Source organism: Colletotrichum karsti (assembly GCF_011947395.1).
Source record: "Colletotrichum karsti strain CkLH20 chromosome Unknown Scaffold17, whole genome shotgun sequence".
NCBI lineage: Eukaryota > Fungi > Ascomycota > Sordariomycetes > Glomerellales > Glomerellaceae > Colletotrichum > Colletotrichum karsti.
In genome coordinates, this window is record NW_024065917.1 from 206,870 (window position 1) to 226,345 (window position 19,476).

General features: G+C 55.2%; 7 protein-coding genes across 7 annotated transcripts; 2 read left to right on the forward strand and 5 right to left on the reverse strand.

Annotated features, from left to right (window-relative positions):
• Window positions 1-265: 265 nt before the first annotated feature.
• On the reverse strand, window positions 266-1,792 carry CkaCkLH20_05874 (uncharacterized protein; the record flags this gene model as incomplete). Its single annotated transcript, XM_038888591.1, has 3 exons — window positions 266-1,217; window positions 1,271-1,354; window positions 1,422-1,792. The coding sequence occupies 3 exons, from the start codon at window positions 1,790-1,792 to the stop codon at window positions 266-268; spliced, it is 1,407 nt and encodes a 468-aa protein (XP_038745927.1).
• A 348-nt stretch (window positions 1,793-2,140) lies between these two features.
• Window positions 2,141-4,011, reverse strand: CkaCkLH20_05875 (tubulin-specific chaperone; the record flags this gene model as incomplete). Its single annotated transcript, XM_038888592.1, has 3 exons — window positions 2,141-3,323; window positions 3,376-3,772; window positions 3,840-4,011. The coding sequence occupies 3 exons, from the start codon at window positions 4,009-4,011 to the stop codon at window positions 2,141-2,143; spliced, it is 1,752 nt and encodes a 583-aa protein (XP_038745928.1).
• Window positions 4,012-4,307: 296 nt separating this feature from the next.
• CkaCkLH20_05876 (peroxisomal dehydratase) lies at window positions 4,308-5,345 on the reverse strand (the record flags this gene model as incomplete). The annotated part of the gene is made up of 3 exons (XM_038888593.1): window positions 4,308-5,068; window positions 5,123-5,171; window positions 5,226-5,345. 3 exons carry the CDS (start codon window positions 5,343-5,345, stop codon window positions 4,308-4,310), a joined length of 930 nt encoding a protein of 309 aa, XP_038745929.1.
• Window positions 5,346-6,413: 1,068 nt separating this feature from the next.
• CkaCkLH20_05877 (uncharacterized protein) lies at window positions 6,414-7,979 on the forward strand (the record flags this gene model as incomplete). The annotated part of the gene is made up of 2 exons (XM_038888594.1): window positions 6,414-6,939; window positions 7,003-7,979. The coding sequence occupies 2 exons, from the start codon at window positions 6,414-6,416 to the stop codon at window positions 7,977-7,979; spliced, it is 1,503 nt and encodes a 500-aa protein (XP_038745930.1).
• Window positions 7,980-8,554: 575 nt separating this feature from the next.
• On the reverse strand, window positions 8,555-9,862 carry CkaCkLH20_05878 (casein kinase II beta 2 subunit; the record flags this gene model as incomplete). The annotated part of the gene is made up of 1 exon (XM_038888595.1): window positions 8,555-9,862. One exon carries the CDS (start codon window positions 9,860-9,862, stop codon window positions 8,555-8,557), a length of 1,308 nt encoding a protein of 435 aa, XP_038745931.1.
• Window positions 9,863-11,739: 1,877 nt separating this feature from the next.
• CkaCkLH20_05879 (phosphatidylinositol phospholipase c) lies at window positions 11,740-13,215 on the reverse strand (the record flags this gene model as incomplete). Its single annotated transcript, XM_038888596.1, has 1 exon — window positions 11,740-13,215. The coding sequence occupies one exon, from the start codon at window positions 13,213-13,215 to the stop codon at window positions 11,740-11,742; it is 1,476 nt and encodes a 491-aa protein (XP_038745932.1).
• A 1,254-nt stretch (window positions 13,216-14,469) lies between these two features.
• Window positions 14,470-14,997, forward strand: CkaCkLH20_05880 (uncharacterized protein; the record flags this gene model as incomplete). Its single annotated transcript, XM_038888597.1, has 1 exon — window positions 14,470-14,997. One exon carries the CDS (start codon window positions 14,470-14,472, stop codon window positions 14,995-14,997), a length of 528 nt encoding a protein of 175 aa, XP_038745933.1.
• Between the last annotated feature and the right edge of the window lie 4,479 nt (window positions 14,998-19,476).

Consider the following 19,476-nt stretch of genomic DNA (forward strand, 5'->3'; position numbering starts at 1 on the left):
ATTATCAGCACTAATAATGCCCATTTGATGCACGGAACAGGCCGCAGCTTGCCGCATCATTGCCACGAAAGGACTTAATTCAGTGTCGGTTTTCCTGGAGCGGGCTGACCGCAAGTCCGAAAATATCGACTGGTCAACCTGTGAGCATAAAGAAATGTATTGTTTTCCAACAAAATCTACACCCAACATAGCTAAGGAGACATTTACACCCCATTACACGAAAACTGCACAACCACGAGACGCGTCACTTAGGTGATGGCCAATATCAAATGTCGACCAGCTTTTCGACAACAGGCTCAGAAGCTGGCACAACACGCGCAACTACAGGCTCTGCCTCCTGCTGAGGTTTCTTGGCCAGAATCCCAGCGCTCCCCGAGCCCATCTTTCTCTTGCCATTTTCTCCAGCAATAGGCACGGGAGAGGCACTCGCCTGGGCTCTCTCGACCCCAAGACGGACGGCATGAAACTCCTCCGCCAACCTCCTCTCCTCATTGTGGGCCCTGAGCTTGGTCTTCTTTGACAGATATACCACCGGAGAAGCACCTGCTGAAGCTGGACCGGGACTCTTCTTTCTGCTGCTGCTGCTGCTGCCACTGTCGCTGCTTCCAGCTGCAACGGCACTGGCGGCAGAGAAAATGCGGACATCAATGGTCCCCTCGGAGGGCAGCCCAGCCAACTTGCGCCACCACACCGGCAGCTCCATGAGGCCCACGTCGGCGAGGTCTTCCAGCGTCACGGGCATCTGGTGCGTGTATCGGCAGTCCGTGCCGAAGCTGCACTGGCCCGTCTGGCACCAGTGGCGGCAGAGACTGCCGGCGGGGCGCGAGAACTTGGGCTTGCTGGTCTTCTTCTTGCCGCTGCTGGAGCTGGTCATCGGAGCCGAGGCGGAGCGGGTGGGAGCCAAGCGGTGCGCTGAAGCCGCCGCGGCGACCTTGAGCATGCGGTCCGCGGTCTCGGCTGTTGACTTCTCCATCTCGGACATCGTCTTGTCCTGTCGGTTATCACGCCGCTTGCCGTTGTTTCGACTGGAGCCGGAGGAGTTCTCGGCACCGGAGAAGTCATCGGTGGAGACAGACTCCGTGTCATCGGCCCAGTCTAGTACACGGCGAGGAGGCGTCGGCACCGCCGGCGGAGGAGCTTGAACTGGTGCTGCTTTCGAGCGGGTTTTGGTTTCGGGGCGAACGGTTTTCTTTGCCGATCCAGAGCCCGATCCGGACCTTCGTTTTATGAGCGGACTGAAATATGTTGTAGTGCTGAGGCGATGACTTACGTTCCCGTCAGGTTATCGGGCAAAATCTCAAGTGCTGGCTTTTCTCGCTGAAAGGATGAATCTTCATCTGCAGCCTTCCCGAGTCTACGCACATGAGGACGCTGGTGAGAAGGGTACAAAACAGAGGTGTTCAATGGGGTCAAAAACTAACACTTCTTTCCCATCATTGCTTGGAGTATCGTACGCCTTCTCGAGAGGGCTGGCCACGAAGTGCAGTCGATACTGGCCCGGCTGCTTGATGTACTCGCCAAGGTTCTTCATGCTGGTTGTCTCTTTGATAGTAAGGACCCGGGGTACGCCGACGAGCTCGACATAATCGGGTAGCATGTCGATCGGGATGAGAGGCACGATAGTGTTGCCTTCGGGCCCTTTGCGTACGACGAAGTGTTCCGGACGCGGAGGGGAGTCGTACTTTGGCCTGGTGGACTGGCCGGCATTGTGTGGATTATGCATAGACTGCGAGAGCCCCTTGGTCTCGTCCGCTGAGGGCGTCGCGGCCGGCATGGTGTACTCCGGATACATGTCGTTGAAAGACTTCAGGTAGGTAGAGAAGCAGCTAGGTCATGCACCAGCGTGTGGACAAGACAATTGAAACATCACTCTTTCAGGAGCTTTGAGGAAACTGGGTGGCCGACCTCCCTTTTCTATCTTTTCGTTTGCCATGTGGCTGTTGGCACATGGAGAGGGAGAAAAATTACCAGCTCAGCCCTCACACGGCAATATGCGTCGATGACCCCATCGCATGCTGCTTGCGCAAACGCGGCAAACAGAACGATACGCAGAGACAGGCGCATCAAGCAGGCCCCATGCGGCCTCCCGTCGCCAACACCAACAACCCACCCACACTCTCCAAACCCGGCTATCGCTCGCTCATCTGTCTTCCACGCGGATTTTGACATCCAACCCGTCCACGCAGAAGCCCAACTGCCTAGGCCCATCCTTGAGCTCGACCTCCCTCTTCACCCACCTCCCTCCCTTGCCCTCCTGAGCCGTGCCCGCTTCTGCTGCCTCACCGCCTCCCCTGGCGGCGTCCTCCTCGTCGCTGCTGTCGTCCGCGTCCTCATCCTCGTCAAATCCGGCCACGGGATCCCACTCGCCCGTCTCCCAGACGAGCCGCAGGCGGAGCGGCTCCTTACCAAAAAGCCTGCCCGCGACGCCCTTGACGGCGTAAATGTCCGAGGACTTTGGGAGGGTCGTCGTTTTCGTCGTGATCGTGGTCTCGGTGGGATTTTCAGTTGTGGCGTGGTGGGAGAAGTGCACCGTGATCAGGCGCGCTTCGAGGTAGGACGGGTTGATCTCGTCGCGGCGGATGACGTCCGGCGCGCCGTAGATGGCGCAGAGCTCCGCGTACCGGGCGTGCTGGGCGAGGACCTCGGCCTCGGCGGCCTCGGGGACGGAGGCGAGCTGTCGGGCTATGCGGGAGAGGTAGAACATTTCCGCATTGGAGCGGTCCGAGGCCGAGATGGAGGTGAAGTTGAGGGCTTTGAGGCAGCCCAGGCGGCCGATCGTGACCATGTAGGCCTCGTCTGTGGACTTTGTCTGGTTGCCGCCGCCGCCTTGGGCTTCCGGGTCGGGGCGTTCGTAGATGGGGTTGTGGGCGAAGCGGAGGGCGGTGAGGCCTGGGAAGGACGAGGGGAGGGCGTCGACGAAGGACCAGCTCGTGACTGCGTTGTACGATATGTCGACATACTGGAGCGCCGGAGGGAAGACGGGGGCCGGGACGGAAGGGTGGGAGATGGTGGAGATGTTGTTTCCCTTGAGGTGGAGGTTGCGGAGGGACGTAAGGGACGCGAGCGAGGCGAGTTCGGAGAAGGAGGCGAACTCGTTGAACTCTAGATCCAGAGTCGTGAGGGTGTCGGCGAGGTGACCAAACGAGACCGTAGGCAGCGTAGACAACTGGTTCAAGCTGCAGCTGAAAGACGACAGTAACGGAAACTTGCGGGCTACACCGGACAAAGATTCCCAATCCAACAGCGTCTCTTCGAGCTCCAGTTCAGTGACCTTCGCGAAAGCCTTCGTTTCCTCGTTCTCAATGACGCGGAAGCGGTTACCACTGCACACTGGTCAGCCACACATCACACAGAATGCAAAAGAAAAGCACGCACTTGAGCCTCAGACTCCCCAAGCTCTCCAGCTCCCCGCAGATCCTCACAACCTGCCCGAACTCCTCAAACAGGTTCCTGCTCAGATCCAGCTCGGTAACGAGCGGGCTCGTCTCCCGGACGCCCTTGTCACCCGGCGCCACGTCGACGGCGACGCGCGCGCCGTCGAGGATCACGATGGTCAGGTCCTCGACGCGCGCGAGCTGGCGCCGGATCTTGTCGAAGCCGACCTCCTCGGCGGGCTTCTTGCCAAAGAAGACGATCTGGATCTCCGGCTGGTCACGCTCCGCGGCGGCCTCGGAGGCGTATTTGCCGTTCAGCGCGGCCACGAAGCTCTGCGCCGCGTCGGCGGGGCGGGTCGGGCGCACGAACGAGGCGGCGGTGGGGGATTTTGAGAGGCCTGGGTCGACGGGTCAGACAACGAACGGAACGGCGCCGAACGGAGAGGGGGGTGATGAGTGAGTTACATGTGAAGTATCTGACGTCCTTGTGCTGGCCGTCGTGTTTCCCGCGTCCTGTGTCATCCCATTCTACACCGAGCCAGGTGCCCGAGGTGCCGGCGACTGCGCCGATGTAGCGGACTGTGCAGAGGGCGCCATCGTACGAGAGCCTCTGACCGATGTGGTTTTTAGATGTCATCCTGTTGGATTTCGATGAGTCGCTGTCACCGATTGATTTGATCACTGGTCAGGCGCATTTTCCGGAATACGGTTATGTTGATGTGGTGAGCAGGCAGTGATTTTAGTTCAGCGACACTGACCTGGCGAGGTCGCCGGAGACCACAATTGTTAGTGAGAGCTGCAATCACGACACATCAAGAAGGCCTTGTAGTTTGACAATGCATCTCATTAGATGAATCAAGATTATGTGCTAGATTTTGCCAATATGATTTTCAGCTTTAAATACAACAATAATTCCGAGCGTACATCCGTCATCTACAGCTTCGACTTGGGAGACTCCACAACCTTGATCAGGGCACGTCCGTTGCTCAGGACGATCTTTCCTCCCTCGACCTTGGTCTGGAAGCGAATCTCCTCCCAGCCGTCCTTGACCTCACCGGTCCTCCAGGCATCCGTCACAAGCTTGTCGCCGGGCATGACGGGGCTGGCGAATCTCGCCTGGTACTCCTTGATGTTGGCAGGGTCGCTGCCTCCGTACGCCTGGAGCAGGCCGTGGGCGGTCGAGTTCCACGAGTAGAGGCCGTGCATGATGGCTCCGGGGAAGCCCATCTTCTTGCCGGGCTCGGGAGTGGCGTGCAGCGGGTTGTAGTCGCCATTGAGGCGGTACAGCAGGGCGGACTGCTTGTTGGTCTGGTGCTCGAAGGTGACGTCGGGGGTCTTGCCCTTGGGAGGGGGGAAGTTCTCAGTCGCGGGGCCCTTGGGGCCGCCCCAGTTGCCCTGGGCGACGTAGAAGCTGCTGGTGATGACGCTGGCGTAGACGACGTCGGGGCCGACCTCGACGAGGTCGGTCTGGGTCTCGACGACGGATCCGGGGCGACCCTTGTCGTAAACGCCGAGGACCTTGGTTCGGACTTCGAACTTCTTGCCCTCGGAGCTCGTGGGGAGGGACTTGTGAAGCACAATCTTGCGCTGGCCGTCGACGACGCGGCGAGGGTCGAAGGAGGGAACGTTGGGGATCTGGACGGACTTCTGAGCGGCGTAGAAGTCGATCACATCCGAGTTGTTGCCCTTGAAGGCTGTATGCGTGTGTCAGTCGATGTCGGATTACGGGTATGCGTCGCGTGGCTTACAAAGGATGATCGGGTAGGTAGGGAAGACCGCGAAGTTCGGGTGAAGCTCCTGAAAGCGAAATGTCAGCGATAGCTATGGTGGAGGAAACTAAGGGGGTCCTACGTAGAGGAAGTGAAGCTCCTGGTCGGTGCAACCAACAGTGTTGGCGAAGAGAAGCACATCGCGCTTCACCCAGGAAACCTCCTGGCGGGGGTACTCGAATCCAACACCGGGGCCGCTCATTTTGATTCTTGAAACAAAACCTTTGGAATGAAGCTCGAGAAAAGTAGTCAGGTCGAAAGTCCAATTGGAAAAGAAAGGTGGAGAGGTTCTGATCGAATAACGCCTCGGCCGAGCTCTGGGGGAGTTCGCGACGGTTTTAACTGGCGCTGGCTGAGAAGCCCTCGGCGCAGCTCTGGCCAACTAACCGCAGCGCTCCAGTGACAGTGAAACGTCGCTGGGCTGATGAGGTGCCAATGCCGAGGTCCAAATTGTGGGGGTGGAGTTGCGCCATGCTTGTAACCCCGGATCTTGACTTCGGGATCTCGAACGGCTCAATGGCCTGTTCCCGGAGGGGTTTAGTTTGGGATCTACTTCATCTAGATCTTGTATCACTAATCTGGGCCGTGGGTAAGCAGCAGTGTTGAAATGTGTTGAATGAAGCTTTGAATGACATTGTAATTATTGTTATCTTTTCTAAGTTCGAGGGCTTTGCAAAGCCAAAGGTCGGCGGTCGGTACTTACTACGCCGACATCTCGTCATAGCTCCAATGCACCCAGGCAGGTCAAAATCATGCTTGGGTTTTTCAGACTTGCTCTACCACTCAGAAAGAGACGTCTTGATTTTATCATGAACGGCGTACTACAGCCGCCGGGATGCCTTCAGTGTTCGGAGAAAAGATTCAAAAAGGGAGGTACTAGGAGACTGTGATGGGACAGCACAGAATATACCTTACGAGGTAGGTGAGATAGCATGAGGAACAATAGCAACGGAAGACAACGTGGGAATAGTGCTCCTTCCTCCAAACGTCAACAAGCTGGTGTATTTTTTCTTATTCCTCGTTTTCTCACCTGAAAGACGAGGCAGATACTTTGGCAGGCTGCCTAAGGTATGGCCAACTCGAGTGCGCCTTCCTCGAGAAAAAAAACTCCTACCTTCCTTCACGTCCCTTCCCTTGCCCATCCGCTTTCCTCCATCTCTGCTTTTGATTTTTTTTTTCACCCACCCTCCATCATAACCAAACCTCAACTTGGGAGGCTCATCGCATCCCCGAACAATTGCTCCAGCCCTCACATCAGCACGCCAACAGGATGGCGCCCGCAACTCCAACCAAGTCCAAGGCCAAGGGCGGCGGAGGCTTGGATTTGCCCCGGCCTTTCAGCGCCGAAGACCAACGCCTCTTCACCAAAAAGATCGACAAGCTGATCAAGAAGAGGGAGAAGATGAACAAGAAGATGAAGTCGCTCAACAAGATGACTACGACGGACGAAGCCAGCGCACAGCTGCAGCGAGAGCAGCAGGAGGACTTACAGCGAACCTCGCGCAGTATCATGAAGCGAGAGCAGAAGTTGAAGACCCTTCACACCAATATCTTAGAGGAGAGAGAGAAGCTTCGCAAGGCCGATCCTTCTAACGCCAAGCGCGCTGAAGACGTCACTTTCCTGAAGACCATGCTCGCGAAGCTTGAGAGTGCCGGAACTCCCAAGTCCTCAAAGCGGAAGGCCTATCGAAATGCAGTAGATGATGCCTTGCCGTCTTCGTCTTCAAGCTCCGACTCTGACTTCGAATACCTGGTCAGCGAGAACGACAACCACAGCACCATTGAGCCCGATCTGGGTACGCCTGTCAAGTCGGTGCGCCCCTCGTTCTAGGAGAGCCAGGGTGCCACGGAGGCCACAGGCAACAAGCAGAAGTCCCCTTCGGATGATGTCCTATTTTCCGACATCAAGAAGGACAAGAGATCCAAGGATCAGCACGCCGAGGAGAAAAACAAGAAGAAGCGGAAGAAGTCTAACCCAGTTCCCGCTGAAGAGATCACCATTTCCACTGCGGCTGCCGGAAAGGGCAAGAAACACAAGAAGCTCGAGAAGTCTGGAGAGAAGTCTGGCGAGAAGTTGAGCGAGAAGGTGGCAGAAGATTCTGTCACAACCAACACGCCGCAAAGCATCCAGGCAAACATGTCTACCGAGAACGCCGCCACCACCAAGAACAAGAAAGGCGGCGACACTAAAGCACTTGAGCAAAAGACATCTTCAGGAAAGAGCACTCCGAAGGGTCCGACTCCCATCCCCATTCCCAGGATTCCGACTTATTCAAGCGCTGGACGAATCCCCTTCAACCCATTCTTGGGTCTCCGCAAGTTCAGCACTGGCAATCCCGAGCCTGAGCCGTTCACTACTCCGCCGGAGAAGCCGAAGGTCAGCAAGCCTACCAGTGAGGAGAACGGCCAGACTTGGGTCCTCAACAGTGCTAGCTCGCGCAAGAAGAACAAGCGCAGCGACTCTGATGCCAAGAGTGTGACCTTGACGATTGGTAAAGTCGAGACACCTTACGACGCCGATCAGGAGTCTCCGACTCCCCCTTCCAAGAAGGATAAGAAGGAGAAGAAGAAAAGAGGCAGGCCCAAGAAGACCAAGGGATCTGTCGCTACTCAGCAACCATCCTCTGCTGCGGAGGCACAGTCGTCCGTCTCAGCTGTTCATGCGTCTGGTGGCCTCATCCAGTCCAACAATGCCGGTCCTCGGGGCCTATTGGCACAGCTAGGACCTGGTGCCGGACCCATTCCGCGTTCCCAGGAGCTGCAGAAGGCGATCGACAATGACAGGCTCATGTTTGCCCAAGAGAGAGAGGCCTTGCTTAAGTCTATGAGATTCTGATGAAAGATATACCATGGCTTGTTCAGCAGAAAGACTGGGCAAAGCAGTTATGCTGGAAGAGCTTTACAGGAAGGGCAATGCAAGGACGGCAACACAGGAATGACCTTTCAGAAAACGATGTGCAATAGCTTGCTTCGCAGGAATTACATGCTAGATAGCCGCACAGGAAGACCTAGGCAAGGTATGCGGCAGGGTCCATTCGGTAACGGCAATTTGAGAGCAATAAGAGCTAGGAAACGTGGCAAACTTGTAGATACCTTTCAAAGGTATATAAGAACCAGACATACCTCTCTATTCGCCAGCAGATTTTGATTTGATTGTCGTGAATGGTGCCCTCGACCGTTGATACTTTGAGTGTCGTTGTGTTTGTACTAATCACTCTGGTTCGCCAAATTGCTAATTGGTCAATATAGGTAGGTCGAGGTCATCACAAGCCCGATGGGAGAGAAAAAAGAGATGTCATTCAGAGGACTTGGCCACTCTCTGGGTCCGAAGTCGAATGATACTGTACAATGAGTGTAGATCCTTACTAGTCCAAACCGCTTTACCTCAATCAAACGCATAACCTGGGGATATCAGTACCGGCCCTTAGCACGGTCACATTCCTCTAGGAAACGATAAATGCCCTCCAAGCCTTCGTAATCGTCAGAAGCATGCTCGCTCGTCTTTGGCGTGGGCGACATGCTCTCGTAGCCCTCGGGATCCGACATCCAGGAGTGCTCCTCCATTTCGTCAATGAAGGCCTCGTCCACGTCAACGTCGATGTCCAACCCAGACAGCGACCGGAGAGAACCGCCCGGCGAAGTGATCGTCTTGGCGCCCTCGACATCAGGGGCGAAGGGGAAACGAAGAGCCATCGGCACGCCGGCCTCGGCTGCGAAGCCAGGGTCTTCACCGACAACGCCGCGCTGGACACCGTAGTCGTCACACAATCGTTCGACGGTCTCGGCATCTACGCCGGGGAACCGTACGCGTAACACGCTTCCTTTCTCCATCGTCACAGGTAGGTCGCCTAAGAGGGCAATCCTCTTCAGGTCGGCAAATATGACGGCGAGGTCCTTAACGGCACGGGCGAAGTCGACGGACAGGACGTCGAGGAAACCCTCCTCGTTGAGGGTGGCGGCGGGAGCAGCAGCGCCGGCGGAAGTGAAACCGGCAGCGGCGGCAGCGGCAAGGGGGCTCAGGGCCGTGATGGTGGGGTTGAGCTTGAAGTCGATGAAGGCACCGGGGTTACCGCGGGCGGCACCCATCATCTTGACGTAGGCGTTCTGCTCGAGCTCCGAGACGGCGCGGTAGCACATCTCGCCGCGGGCGTTGAGGCCATCGTAGCGCGCCTTCTTACCTGAGAGGCAGAAGGCCCGCATGGCGACGGAGACGTTGTGGACCACCTGGGCCGGGGCGGCCGGGGTGTGCGAGAAGTATCGGGCTCCACCGCCAGTGCTGTATCCGCCTTGGGTGCGAGGGATGGCACCGCCGGTGAGGTTCGGTCGGAGGGTGCTCGCCCAGGGTGCCCGTCCCGTGTTCTGGCCGACGCGGCGAGATGTGTTCGAGGTCGGGAACGAGGCGCGGTTGAATCGTGGTGCGGCGTTACCACTGCTACCTCCGGCGGTGGAGATCCATCGGCGGACGGTGTTGTTCACGCTCTGCTGGGCGGTCGAGTACCAGCGGCCGGCACGCTTCTGCCTGAGGAGGGCGGCCGGATGAATGGGCTGGCGGCCGGTGGGCGTAGTTCGGATTGGGATACGGGCAAGTTCACCTTGGGCGGCGGTACGAGCGGCGGCGACGTCGGCGAGTTTGGTTCGTATCATCTTTGTGGTTTTGGTGATGCCTACGCGGAGGAAGCGTAGGGCTACTGGAGCCCATATCTTCCCCGCGGCTGACATCTTGGCGGGTGGTTTGTGAGTCCTGGGCTCACGCGGCCTTTGGGGTAAAGGACGTCAATATTTAGGATCAAAACCGTAGGTTGTCTATGTTGGAACCAGGAGGGAGAGGCAGCTCGGGGATGACGGGTGTTCGCGGGGATGGACTTATATGGGTGGCGGCGATAAGATAGACTTCGCCACCCGAGCTGAATGGCGGAGATTCCCGGGCGCACCGCCACAGATGGCAGCCCGAGCTGAGGGTGGGGGTCTCGAGCTAGCCCAAAACAGCTAGCTTTTTCGACGCCAACCCGACCCCACTTCTTTTTTTTTTGCGGTGCCTTTAAATTTTCCAACGAAGCTCTTGCGACTTCTGCAGACTTCCTTCTCTTCACATCAGGTCGAACAATTTTGACCTTCTGCCTGCCCATCACTGCGTCGCGTTCGCGCGCCAGGGCAGGCAGCTGGATGCAATGGGTAAGCTTCTTCCTCTCATCCTTTCAGCCCGTGTCGGCATCTCCTTTTGCGACGATGATATGTCTCGGACAACCACTTCAGACAAACCACATGGTGTTTTATTATCTCTAGAATTACCCTGAGCAAAATTTGCAAAGACCATTTCCTTTGCGCTCACGTTGCGTGGACTGCAAGCTAACGCGTCTTCAGAATTTCCCAGCATCCAGATCGCTTCCAATTGAAGCCAACATTGCTCAACACAATTTTCTCAAAAGGTACGCTCGCAATCAGCTCAACTTTCCTCTTCGTCCTCGCGACCCCTCCCTCCTCATATGATGAACACTTCGTACACCATAGGGATTCCTCATGCAGAATACATAATGTTGAATCCGGTGCAATAGTTTCAGCCTTGTCTGATCTAGAGCCAAACATCTTCTTGTTTCTCGCATATATCCTCAAGGCACTCGGGCTAACTCTCCTCGGATAGGTAATTACAGAAATCTCTTCCTGCTTGGCGCTTCACCCATGTCCTCCATCCGCGCGCACCGCACCACGTATGAAGAAGATTTGAACGAACGGGCGGACATAAACGAACCTCGACGCCCCTCGCCAGAAACAAACAGGGCGTACAAACCCTGTGGTGTTGGGTGTCGGGGCTTCTTGTTGATATCATTCGTCACCAGATTGTGGTCAACCAACTTTGCTTTTGCTTGGGGGGCATTGGACTCGCGTCGTTTCCGGTCGTGACGGAGGTGCTGACTGGGACAAACGCAGGTAAATACCATCTTGCTTGGACTGCATGTTCCTACTTTGCTCTCAATATCATGATGAGTTGTCAAGTATTCACACTGTTTGACTGGTCTGCACTTCGGTGCGTGACTGGACATGAACACAATTAACATCTTCTGATATACTATTGAGGTACTTCGCCCTACACTGCTGTTGTTTGTGTGTTCCGCCTGCTAACTCGCTTCCAGCTCTGCCATTTGGTGTTTGCTTCACTTCTGCTCGGGCTGTCGCTAACCCGCACCCCAGGTAGGACACGATTTATGATGAATTGCTTCGCCATGATACCCAAATGGTAGGTCCTTTTTTTTCCCCTCTTTTTACATGCCGCCGCCCCCTCTCTCCTGATGACCAAACATTAGCTCTAGTACTGAGTTCATCATGACGAAAAACTTACCAATCACCTTGGAGAACTGATTGAGAGATTTTCAAATGGCTTTTTTTCATGCAAACCTTACCAAGACCAAAGCTGACTTGGCAACTCTAGGACCGTCAGATCTTCACAAGATCTCGTCTATAGTTTTTCAGTTCAATAACACTTGTTTCATCACATTATGCACAGTCCCTCGCCTCGCCATGCCCGTGAATATGTCTGACCCGCTTCCCATGCCTACATAGCCTAATGCGCCGGTGCCTCGCAGTCTGCTGTCCCAGCGTACCTACTGCTTGAGCTGCAGCCGCGAGTTCATCCCAACAATACATCTGATCAGGTCCCAGTCGCCGTGGGCGCCAACCCAATCCGTTACAATGATACCCGTCGCGGCGTCGCCGACGTTGAGCTGATGAGGGCCCTTGCCCTGCTCGCCGTGGTTCATACAGAGGTACTCGACGACGGCCGGGTTCACCTTCGCCGCGATACGCTCCGGCCAGCAGGTGGCGTTGAAGAAGTTACTGGCGCTAAGGAAGTTGACGAAGAACGGCAGCGGCGGAGCGTCGGCGTTGAAATCGGGCATGCCGGGGAGGTGGAAGAACTGCTCGGCGGCGCGTTCCAGCTGGCCGCGCGAGTAGTCGATCTTCCTCTCGATGTTGGTCGACTGGTCGATCTCGTAAAAGTCCTGCACGCGGATGAGGCCGCCGCCGACGGTGCCGTCCTCGCAGTTGTCGGGCCAGTGCTGGGCGTCGATGCCCCATCCCCTGCCGTCGTGTTCGCCGTGCAGCGACTCGTCGAGGAAGTAGCGGCGGATCAGGACGATGCGGCCGCGGCAGTCGCCGAGCGTGGGGATGCGCGGCTCGACGAACCAGCGGTGGGCGTCGCGGCTGACGTAGCGGTCGCGCATGTAGCGGCTCAGGTGCTCGTCGGTGCCCTTGCCGGTGCCCTCGCGCTTGAGGGACATGAGGACAGTCTCGGTGGGGTTGGCGTCGAGGTAGGCGTAGATGTCGGAGAGCATGTCGGCGAAGTACTTGTTGCCCGTCAGGGAGATGGGGAAGGCGGAGTGGACGAGGGCAAGGTCGTCGCTGTCTTGGGGGGTCGAGACGCGGATGTCGAGGAATCGCACGCCGTTGTCGAGCTGCTCGCGCACGCCGACGGCCTGGCAGCGCACCGAGGGGAGAGCCGTGTGGCATGTAGGCGAGTTGTGCGTGCCGGGGATGGAGAGGAGAGGGAGGGGATAGTGGTCCTGCAGCTCGGCCATCCAGGCGTGGAGGTTTGCGGAGGACATGATGGCGAGGAATGCGCCGGAGGGCACATAGACAGCCGTCAGCTCGAGAGGCGCATCGTCGAGCTTCTTCATGACGGAGGAGCGGTTGGAGGGGCTAGGAGCGTCGATCTCGTAGAAGTGGCCCTCGATCTCGAACATGAGGCGGATGACCTCCTTGCCGCCATCTTCTGGAGCAGGTATTTCCGTGGCGTTGATAGTGAAGGGATCAACATGGACTTCTACGTCCTCCGTAGTGTGAGACTCGCCTTTAGTGATCGTCTCTTTGGTAATGAAGTTCGTCGCATTAAAGAAGGAGCCGATGGTGCCAACAGTATTGCCCAAGACATTGCCAGTGCGAACCCTCTCACCCTCGAAGCGCTCAACGCGCTTGAGGGTCACAGGCTTGGAGCTGAGGTTGCGAATGGTGAGATTGGGCATGGCGATGGGGATTCCGGTGGAGGAGGGGGAGGGGAAGGGAAGTGAGAGGCAGAACCCCATGATGGAGGATTTTCACGGGGGTTTAGAGCCCCGCGGCGGCTTCATGTACGCGTGGATTATGGGGTTCAGGGCGTTCTTGGAAGCCGTTACATGCATGTAAACTGGGCCTCCCTCCTGCTGGGCTGACCTGTGGCCAAGGGACCAGAGGGTTGCAGCCGGCACGCGGTCTCTTGTGTGTGTGAGAGAGAGAGAGGTGGGTGGGATTCCCTCAATCGTCTTGACGCATGTTCAGCTTGGCTGTCCTCAGCAGGGCCAAGTCGGATCCCGAGGCCAAGTTCAAGCCGGCAGCGGACTTCCTAGCGCGATTGACGTTGCAGTAAGGTCTCCCCTAGCGCGTGTCGTTTGGTGTAGAGATGGCCGTTAGTGTCCTGAAACTGGCTGCGATTCGCCAGTGGTGACAGACTCAGGAATTGGCGCCGCCCATTGGGCCACCAGATGTCAATTGGAGCTCAGCTCGAGATGGGGGATGGCCCTGGCTTCAAGGGACCTCTGCAGGGATGGATCGAGAGAAGACAGTTTGAGGCTGACGGCGACAGTTCGGACCGATCAATAAGAAGATGAACGACACTAGAACGCAAGGTGGTTTGTGCTGGCTGCAGTCTTGAAGATATTTGAGTCAAGATTTAATGTTGGATTTGAATCGGTAAAGTCAAAAAGAAGGGACGATTCGGCCGACTCCCACGCTCGATGATTAGCGTCTCGGCTAACTTGTAACGCTGCGGGATAGCAAGCCAATAGCAGCTCTGCGCTTACCTAACTAGATATCACAGACCTCATTGTGCTGCGACGTCGTCAAGCTGTCTTAAATCCACATTCTGCCAATTCCGCTGCCTTAGCAATGTTTTCCACAGCAAGGTTGAATGATCTCTGCACCATCCCGCTGGACTTTTTGCTTCCTAGGCTAGATGTCACAATGCCGCATAAGCTGACTTATCAGCCCACAACGTTTTGAGCAGATTCCATTTAGTGTTTATTCCCGTGTGCCATATCAGGCTATCACACTCATCACAATACCCCGTGATCGGCTTTCATTCGCTAAGGTACGAATATGCAATTTCGACAACTTATTCTTCTGCCTAAGACTTAGCCACGCAAGGCTTCAGCCTGGTAAGCAAAGTTCAGGAAGCGAAATGACTTGCGATGATCTCAGAATCGCTTTAAATGTTGTGTGCGAATCTTCTGTAGGTCCTGTTCTGCATCACCAACATCTCCTTTATCTGCACTTCTACCTTGAACCGTTTCATCACCGCATTCATGATCTCTATCCTCTCCGCCGCCGTCCTGGCGCTCCTCGCCACCTCGACCACCTCAGCTATCATACCCTGGGACACGACCGAGGAATACGGGTATGTAACGACATTAAGCAGCCAGGGAGATGCTGCCGTGACAGACTCGGACGTAACTACGTTCACGGAGAAGGGCTTAGACACCGGGGCCCGCTTCACGATCCTCACCAACTCCGATGATCTTTACGCCGGCATTTACGTCCAGTCGTCGGGAGACTTCGTTACCGACTACGACGTGAGGGCCCTGGATCAAAACGGCGAGACCGTAGCCTTCTACGACGTATGCGGCGCCAGGAGCAACTTCACGTACATCCCATTCATCGGCACTCGAGGTGACGGGAGGACTATGGGCGTCAACACGGTGACCATCGTTCTCGATGCGCGAGCGTCTAAGAATGGGGCCACGACGGCAAGAATCAACGAGATATATCCCATCCATGTTGGGGATGAGGTTTTCAATCCGAACAATACTTCGCCTTGCCCCAACTCCTCTTGATCTCCTTGGCAAAGCTTTGTTGTAGGTTGTGGCTCCTAAAACATCCCGACTCGACTTGGGACGTGGTCAACAATGTGCTGTCAAGAAACGTGTGTTTTGGATGAGAATAGAATGAAAAAGGACAAGGATCAGATTGGTCGTGACGAAGGATACAGCGGGAACTCTGGCCCTATTCGCAAATCTCATAAATTGCCACGCGAAACTCATTTCTTCTCATTTCCCCACTGAGCCGTTCATGCAAAAGATCATGCACGTCAAGCCGATAATCTCATTCATGACGTTGCTTGTAAGTGTCAGGCTCTCAAGGCCAATTTCAATCACCGAACCAGAACATCAAAAACCGGTCGTCATTCCTAGCATTCTATCTGCCCAATTCTCAAAGTCTCAAACCCCGAGGCTGGCAAACCAACCATGCAGTCAGACGGCGCCCGCATGAGTTCTAACTGATCGCCATAGTCGTTCATACCGACAGTACGGCTCGTCCAATCGCGCATGCCGTGTCTTCCGCATGAAGAAAGACGTCCGGAGGGGGGGTTGGGTGTCGATTCCTCATGTTTGCTTCTTGTTTCTTGCACGGATGTCTCGAACTCGGCATGGCGCCACGCGTGAGACCATGTCGAGATGATTCGGGATCTAAAACAAAGCAAAAATAGCAAACAATAGGAGGGCTCTGACACAACCCTCCCCTCCTGGTCAGTCAAGGATCCCGTCCCAGGCGGCTGGTAGAGCGACTCTACGCAAGCACGCAGCAGGAAGGTGGTGTGGACCAACCGAAGAAAAACGGAATCCTTTCCGTCGTGCTTTGACTTTGATATTCCTGTTGGCCGTGAGGTATAAGCCGTGTCTTGGTCTCCTAACCACATGTAATGACCTAGATGGTTGAAACTGCACCCAAGAGATTAATGAGCATGATAAAAAGACATAGTATGCGACAGCAGAATCGTGTACAGCAAAAGTATATTCAGATCTATGAAATGTTCAAATCGAAATCAAGGAGCATAAGTAAGCGACCAAGACATTTTCAAGTCGTTCTTCCCACTCGTGACTAGAGTCAGCGTGAATGCCGGTATTTTTCCTGAAGCTCCTTTCGGATATGTTGACACGTTGATGATCTGCTTGTGTGGTGTGATTGACTTGATTGAGACATAAGAGTCTCCGTGTATGCTAGACAGTGTGCCGTTGATGTAGATGCCGCCATCATCCCGAGCTCTTGGTCGACTGTGAACGTGCCGAGGAGCAGATGAGAAGACAAAGAAAGGGACAACAAATTTAAGCTTCGTTCCGCACTCGCTTATTGCCTGGCTGCTCGATGGGGTCAAGATCTGAAACTTGTCGTCTTCGCTTTGGTGATGAGGAAGATGTTGCTGCGGATGGCCCGCTGGACTGATGGGGTGAAGAACATGCCAGGTCCTCTGAGTGTCTTCTTGAGCGAAGGACTTCGCGGATGATGGGTTCCGTGCCGATAACGTTGGAAGATCCCTTAATCGTCATCCCTGCGTCGACCTCAAGCTTCAGTGGTCTAGGACGTCCACTCTCATCGATCATCGGCAGCCCTGCTGACCAGTCTTGGCCTTGGAATGCTTCAACGACGGCTTTGGCAATTGATTTGGCCTGGTCGGAAGGTGAACAAGGGAGGGCGATGAGATTACCGTCAGACGACACGTTGATGTGAGTCGAGATGTGTAGCGAGATCGGTGAGAGCGCATCGTGTTCTTCATCAGGCAAGTCTGTCGAAGCAGAAATCTGAGGGAATGGAACGACTCTGGGGATCTGAGCATTGACTTCATGCGCCGCAGACTGATGAGTGAAGTAGGTGACGAGGTTGTCGATAATGCTTGAACGATTCGTTGGAGTATAAGCCGGAGGTAGCTCTGTGGGACGTAGTTCGCTAGCTTTCTGTGTTGGTATGGAGTCGAGGTTCGTTACAACGGTGAGCGGACGGGACACTATGGATACGTTTTCCGAGTCCATTGTCTAAAGTGTGAATAGACAGGTTGAGGTATGGAGCGGATTCGACCAGAAGGGAATAATGATGAGCGATTGAAGTTCGCTCTTCGTCGGTGTCTTTGATTTGACCAGTTCTTGAGACTCAATATGGAGGTCCAGTATGTGAAAGGTTAAGAATGATGAGCTTTTCGAGCATAGAGGTGTTAACTTGCAGGAGAAGTAGTGGTATCATATATAACTTCTCTCCTGAGCAAGGAAATAGGTAAGCAAACTGAAGTGGAAAGCCGACATCTGTAGCGGAGAAATATAAAGGAGGGAACAAGACATGGTATTCTGACAAGGAACCTAGGCAGGTGGCCTGCGACGGTTTGCGAGGTAGGCATGAGTGGCCGTCGGTTTCGCTAAGAATGCTGGAGTCCAAAGTCTCGAGAAGGAAGGCAAGCAAAATGAGACATTACCCAGACAAGCACCAGAAAACCATGTTGCTTCATTCAGCCAACACTGCTCAATCTCCCATCATCTTGTCAGCTTAGCCATATGGAGTTGTCTCCGACGTGAGGTGTGGTCCCACAATGCAGGCGCAGGCTTCGCAGTCCTCATTGTGATGTACCCATGCCCTCAACCCAGCTGCAAAGCAGGGTTCATACGCCTTCCCGTGATCGACCCTCTCGGTGAAGCCATGGTGGTGTCCGCGTTCTTAGCTTGGACCACACCTTGTCTACAGTGGGAGACGGTGGGATGGGTTGATAATGAACGGCGATGCTCGTACCGCATCGACACAGAGCTCGACAGGCCTCCCCATGTAGCTTGGGTGTCTACAATTTGGAGTCAGTCCTGAGATCTGCGCGACGGAGATGATGAAAGAAGTCATGGTAAACGACAAGCACCGGATGGGAACCCTCTGCTTCTTCGCTGACAACCAACAGGTCTAGCAAGTAAACGAGATGGCGGAAAAGACACCGCGCGGTTGCTCGAACTGGCAACATGTGACGGATGGCGGTTGAATCTGTTGAATGGCTCGCTAAGTCATTGTTGTCGTCATGAACGGCCAGGGCGCGGAACAGGGGGACAATTTCCGCACCGGACGGCACGGGGAAAGGCCCCACATCGCCGAGGTCTCCCCCTATTATGGTTACGTTTGCTTCCTATTGTTCTCCGTGTTGGAAGCGCCCAATTTATCCATTGTCAGCAACGCCGGCCCTACAGCCACAACCACGGCCGTCGTCCGAAGAGTGGGCTACCCGCTGAACGTACCGCAGCCCAACCGCAAGGCCTCGGGATGCGCAGGCAAGCTCGGGTAGCAACCCATGAACCAGTTCCTCGGTGCCTTCATCCCCTGCTTCGATATCCTCTCTCACCAACTTGAGCAGACAGACGCATTTGCTACCCCGGTCAATCACACTGCCCCTGTCAGAGCGCCATATCTGGCACCAACGATGGACATGCTGGCCATGGCTGGTTTCTTGTCGGACATGGGCTCTGCATGAATCCTTTGGCGGCGCATTGTCTTCCCGGCGCATATAGACATTTTCGGACACCGATACTATTTCTGCGCCATCTTCATCTGGAATACTCGAGGACTTCAGGGATGAGCTGAGCCTGACAAAGCCGCAGTATCGAGCTCATTCCTCCCAGGGCGAGTGCCCTCGGGCTTTGGTCTTGGCTGACGGGAGCACGTCTAGCTAACCGTTGTTCAGGATATTCCAAAGTCAGATGGGAACAAGGGTGGATGTTTCGATCTCCAATCACCCAGGAAGCAGGCTCAGAAAAGGGTGAGTTCCCGCCAGATTAAACAAACGCCGGATGTCCAGCACTGGGTCGCAAGAAACGAATCACTCACGAGATAGCTGCTAATCGACACAAATTTCCAGTCCTCGGCGTTTGAAAAGTACGGAGAGACATGCTGATATAGGGGTAAGGTGTCTTTCAGTCTGACAGCCTGAATGTTTGTCCAACGAAAACCGATGGCTCCTGAAAGTCATAGAAGTGATTCGAGGCATTTGGAGGGCTATGAAGCTTATGAATGACCATGCGTCAACTGCCCTTATTCTAGTTGCAGTCGATGTTCGATAACCGGTCTTTCAGTGGCATACACTCGTACCGCATCTTCATCGTTTGGCACTGCCGCCTCTTGCTCTTCCCCTCATACCCTGTCGAGAACTCGACTCTTTCTCAAGGGCAGGTCTGCCACCATTTCCACCACATTGGTCATAGGTCGCTCGGCCAGAATCCTGCCACCTTCCCGCGCAAGCCACCAGCCATACTCGGATCCGTGCCCATGTTATCGGGTCGTTGAGACTAATGCCTCCATGCCCTTACGATCGCCCCCCTCCCAGGCATTTGGTTGGCAGACGTATTCAAGCTCTAGTGCCACTCCGGTATAGTGCCGAATACCAACACTGTCTCTCTTCTTCGAGCCGACAGCGATCCTAACCTGGAGTCTCTCCGACCACTTACTGCATTGACCGGTGGCTATGTAGAGGCGGTCTATGAGACCAGAAATTGCACCTTTCCCAAGAAAAACCGGCGTCG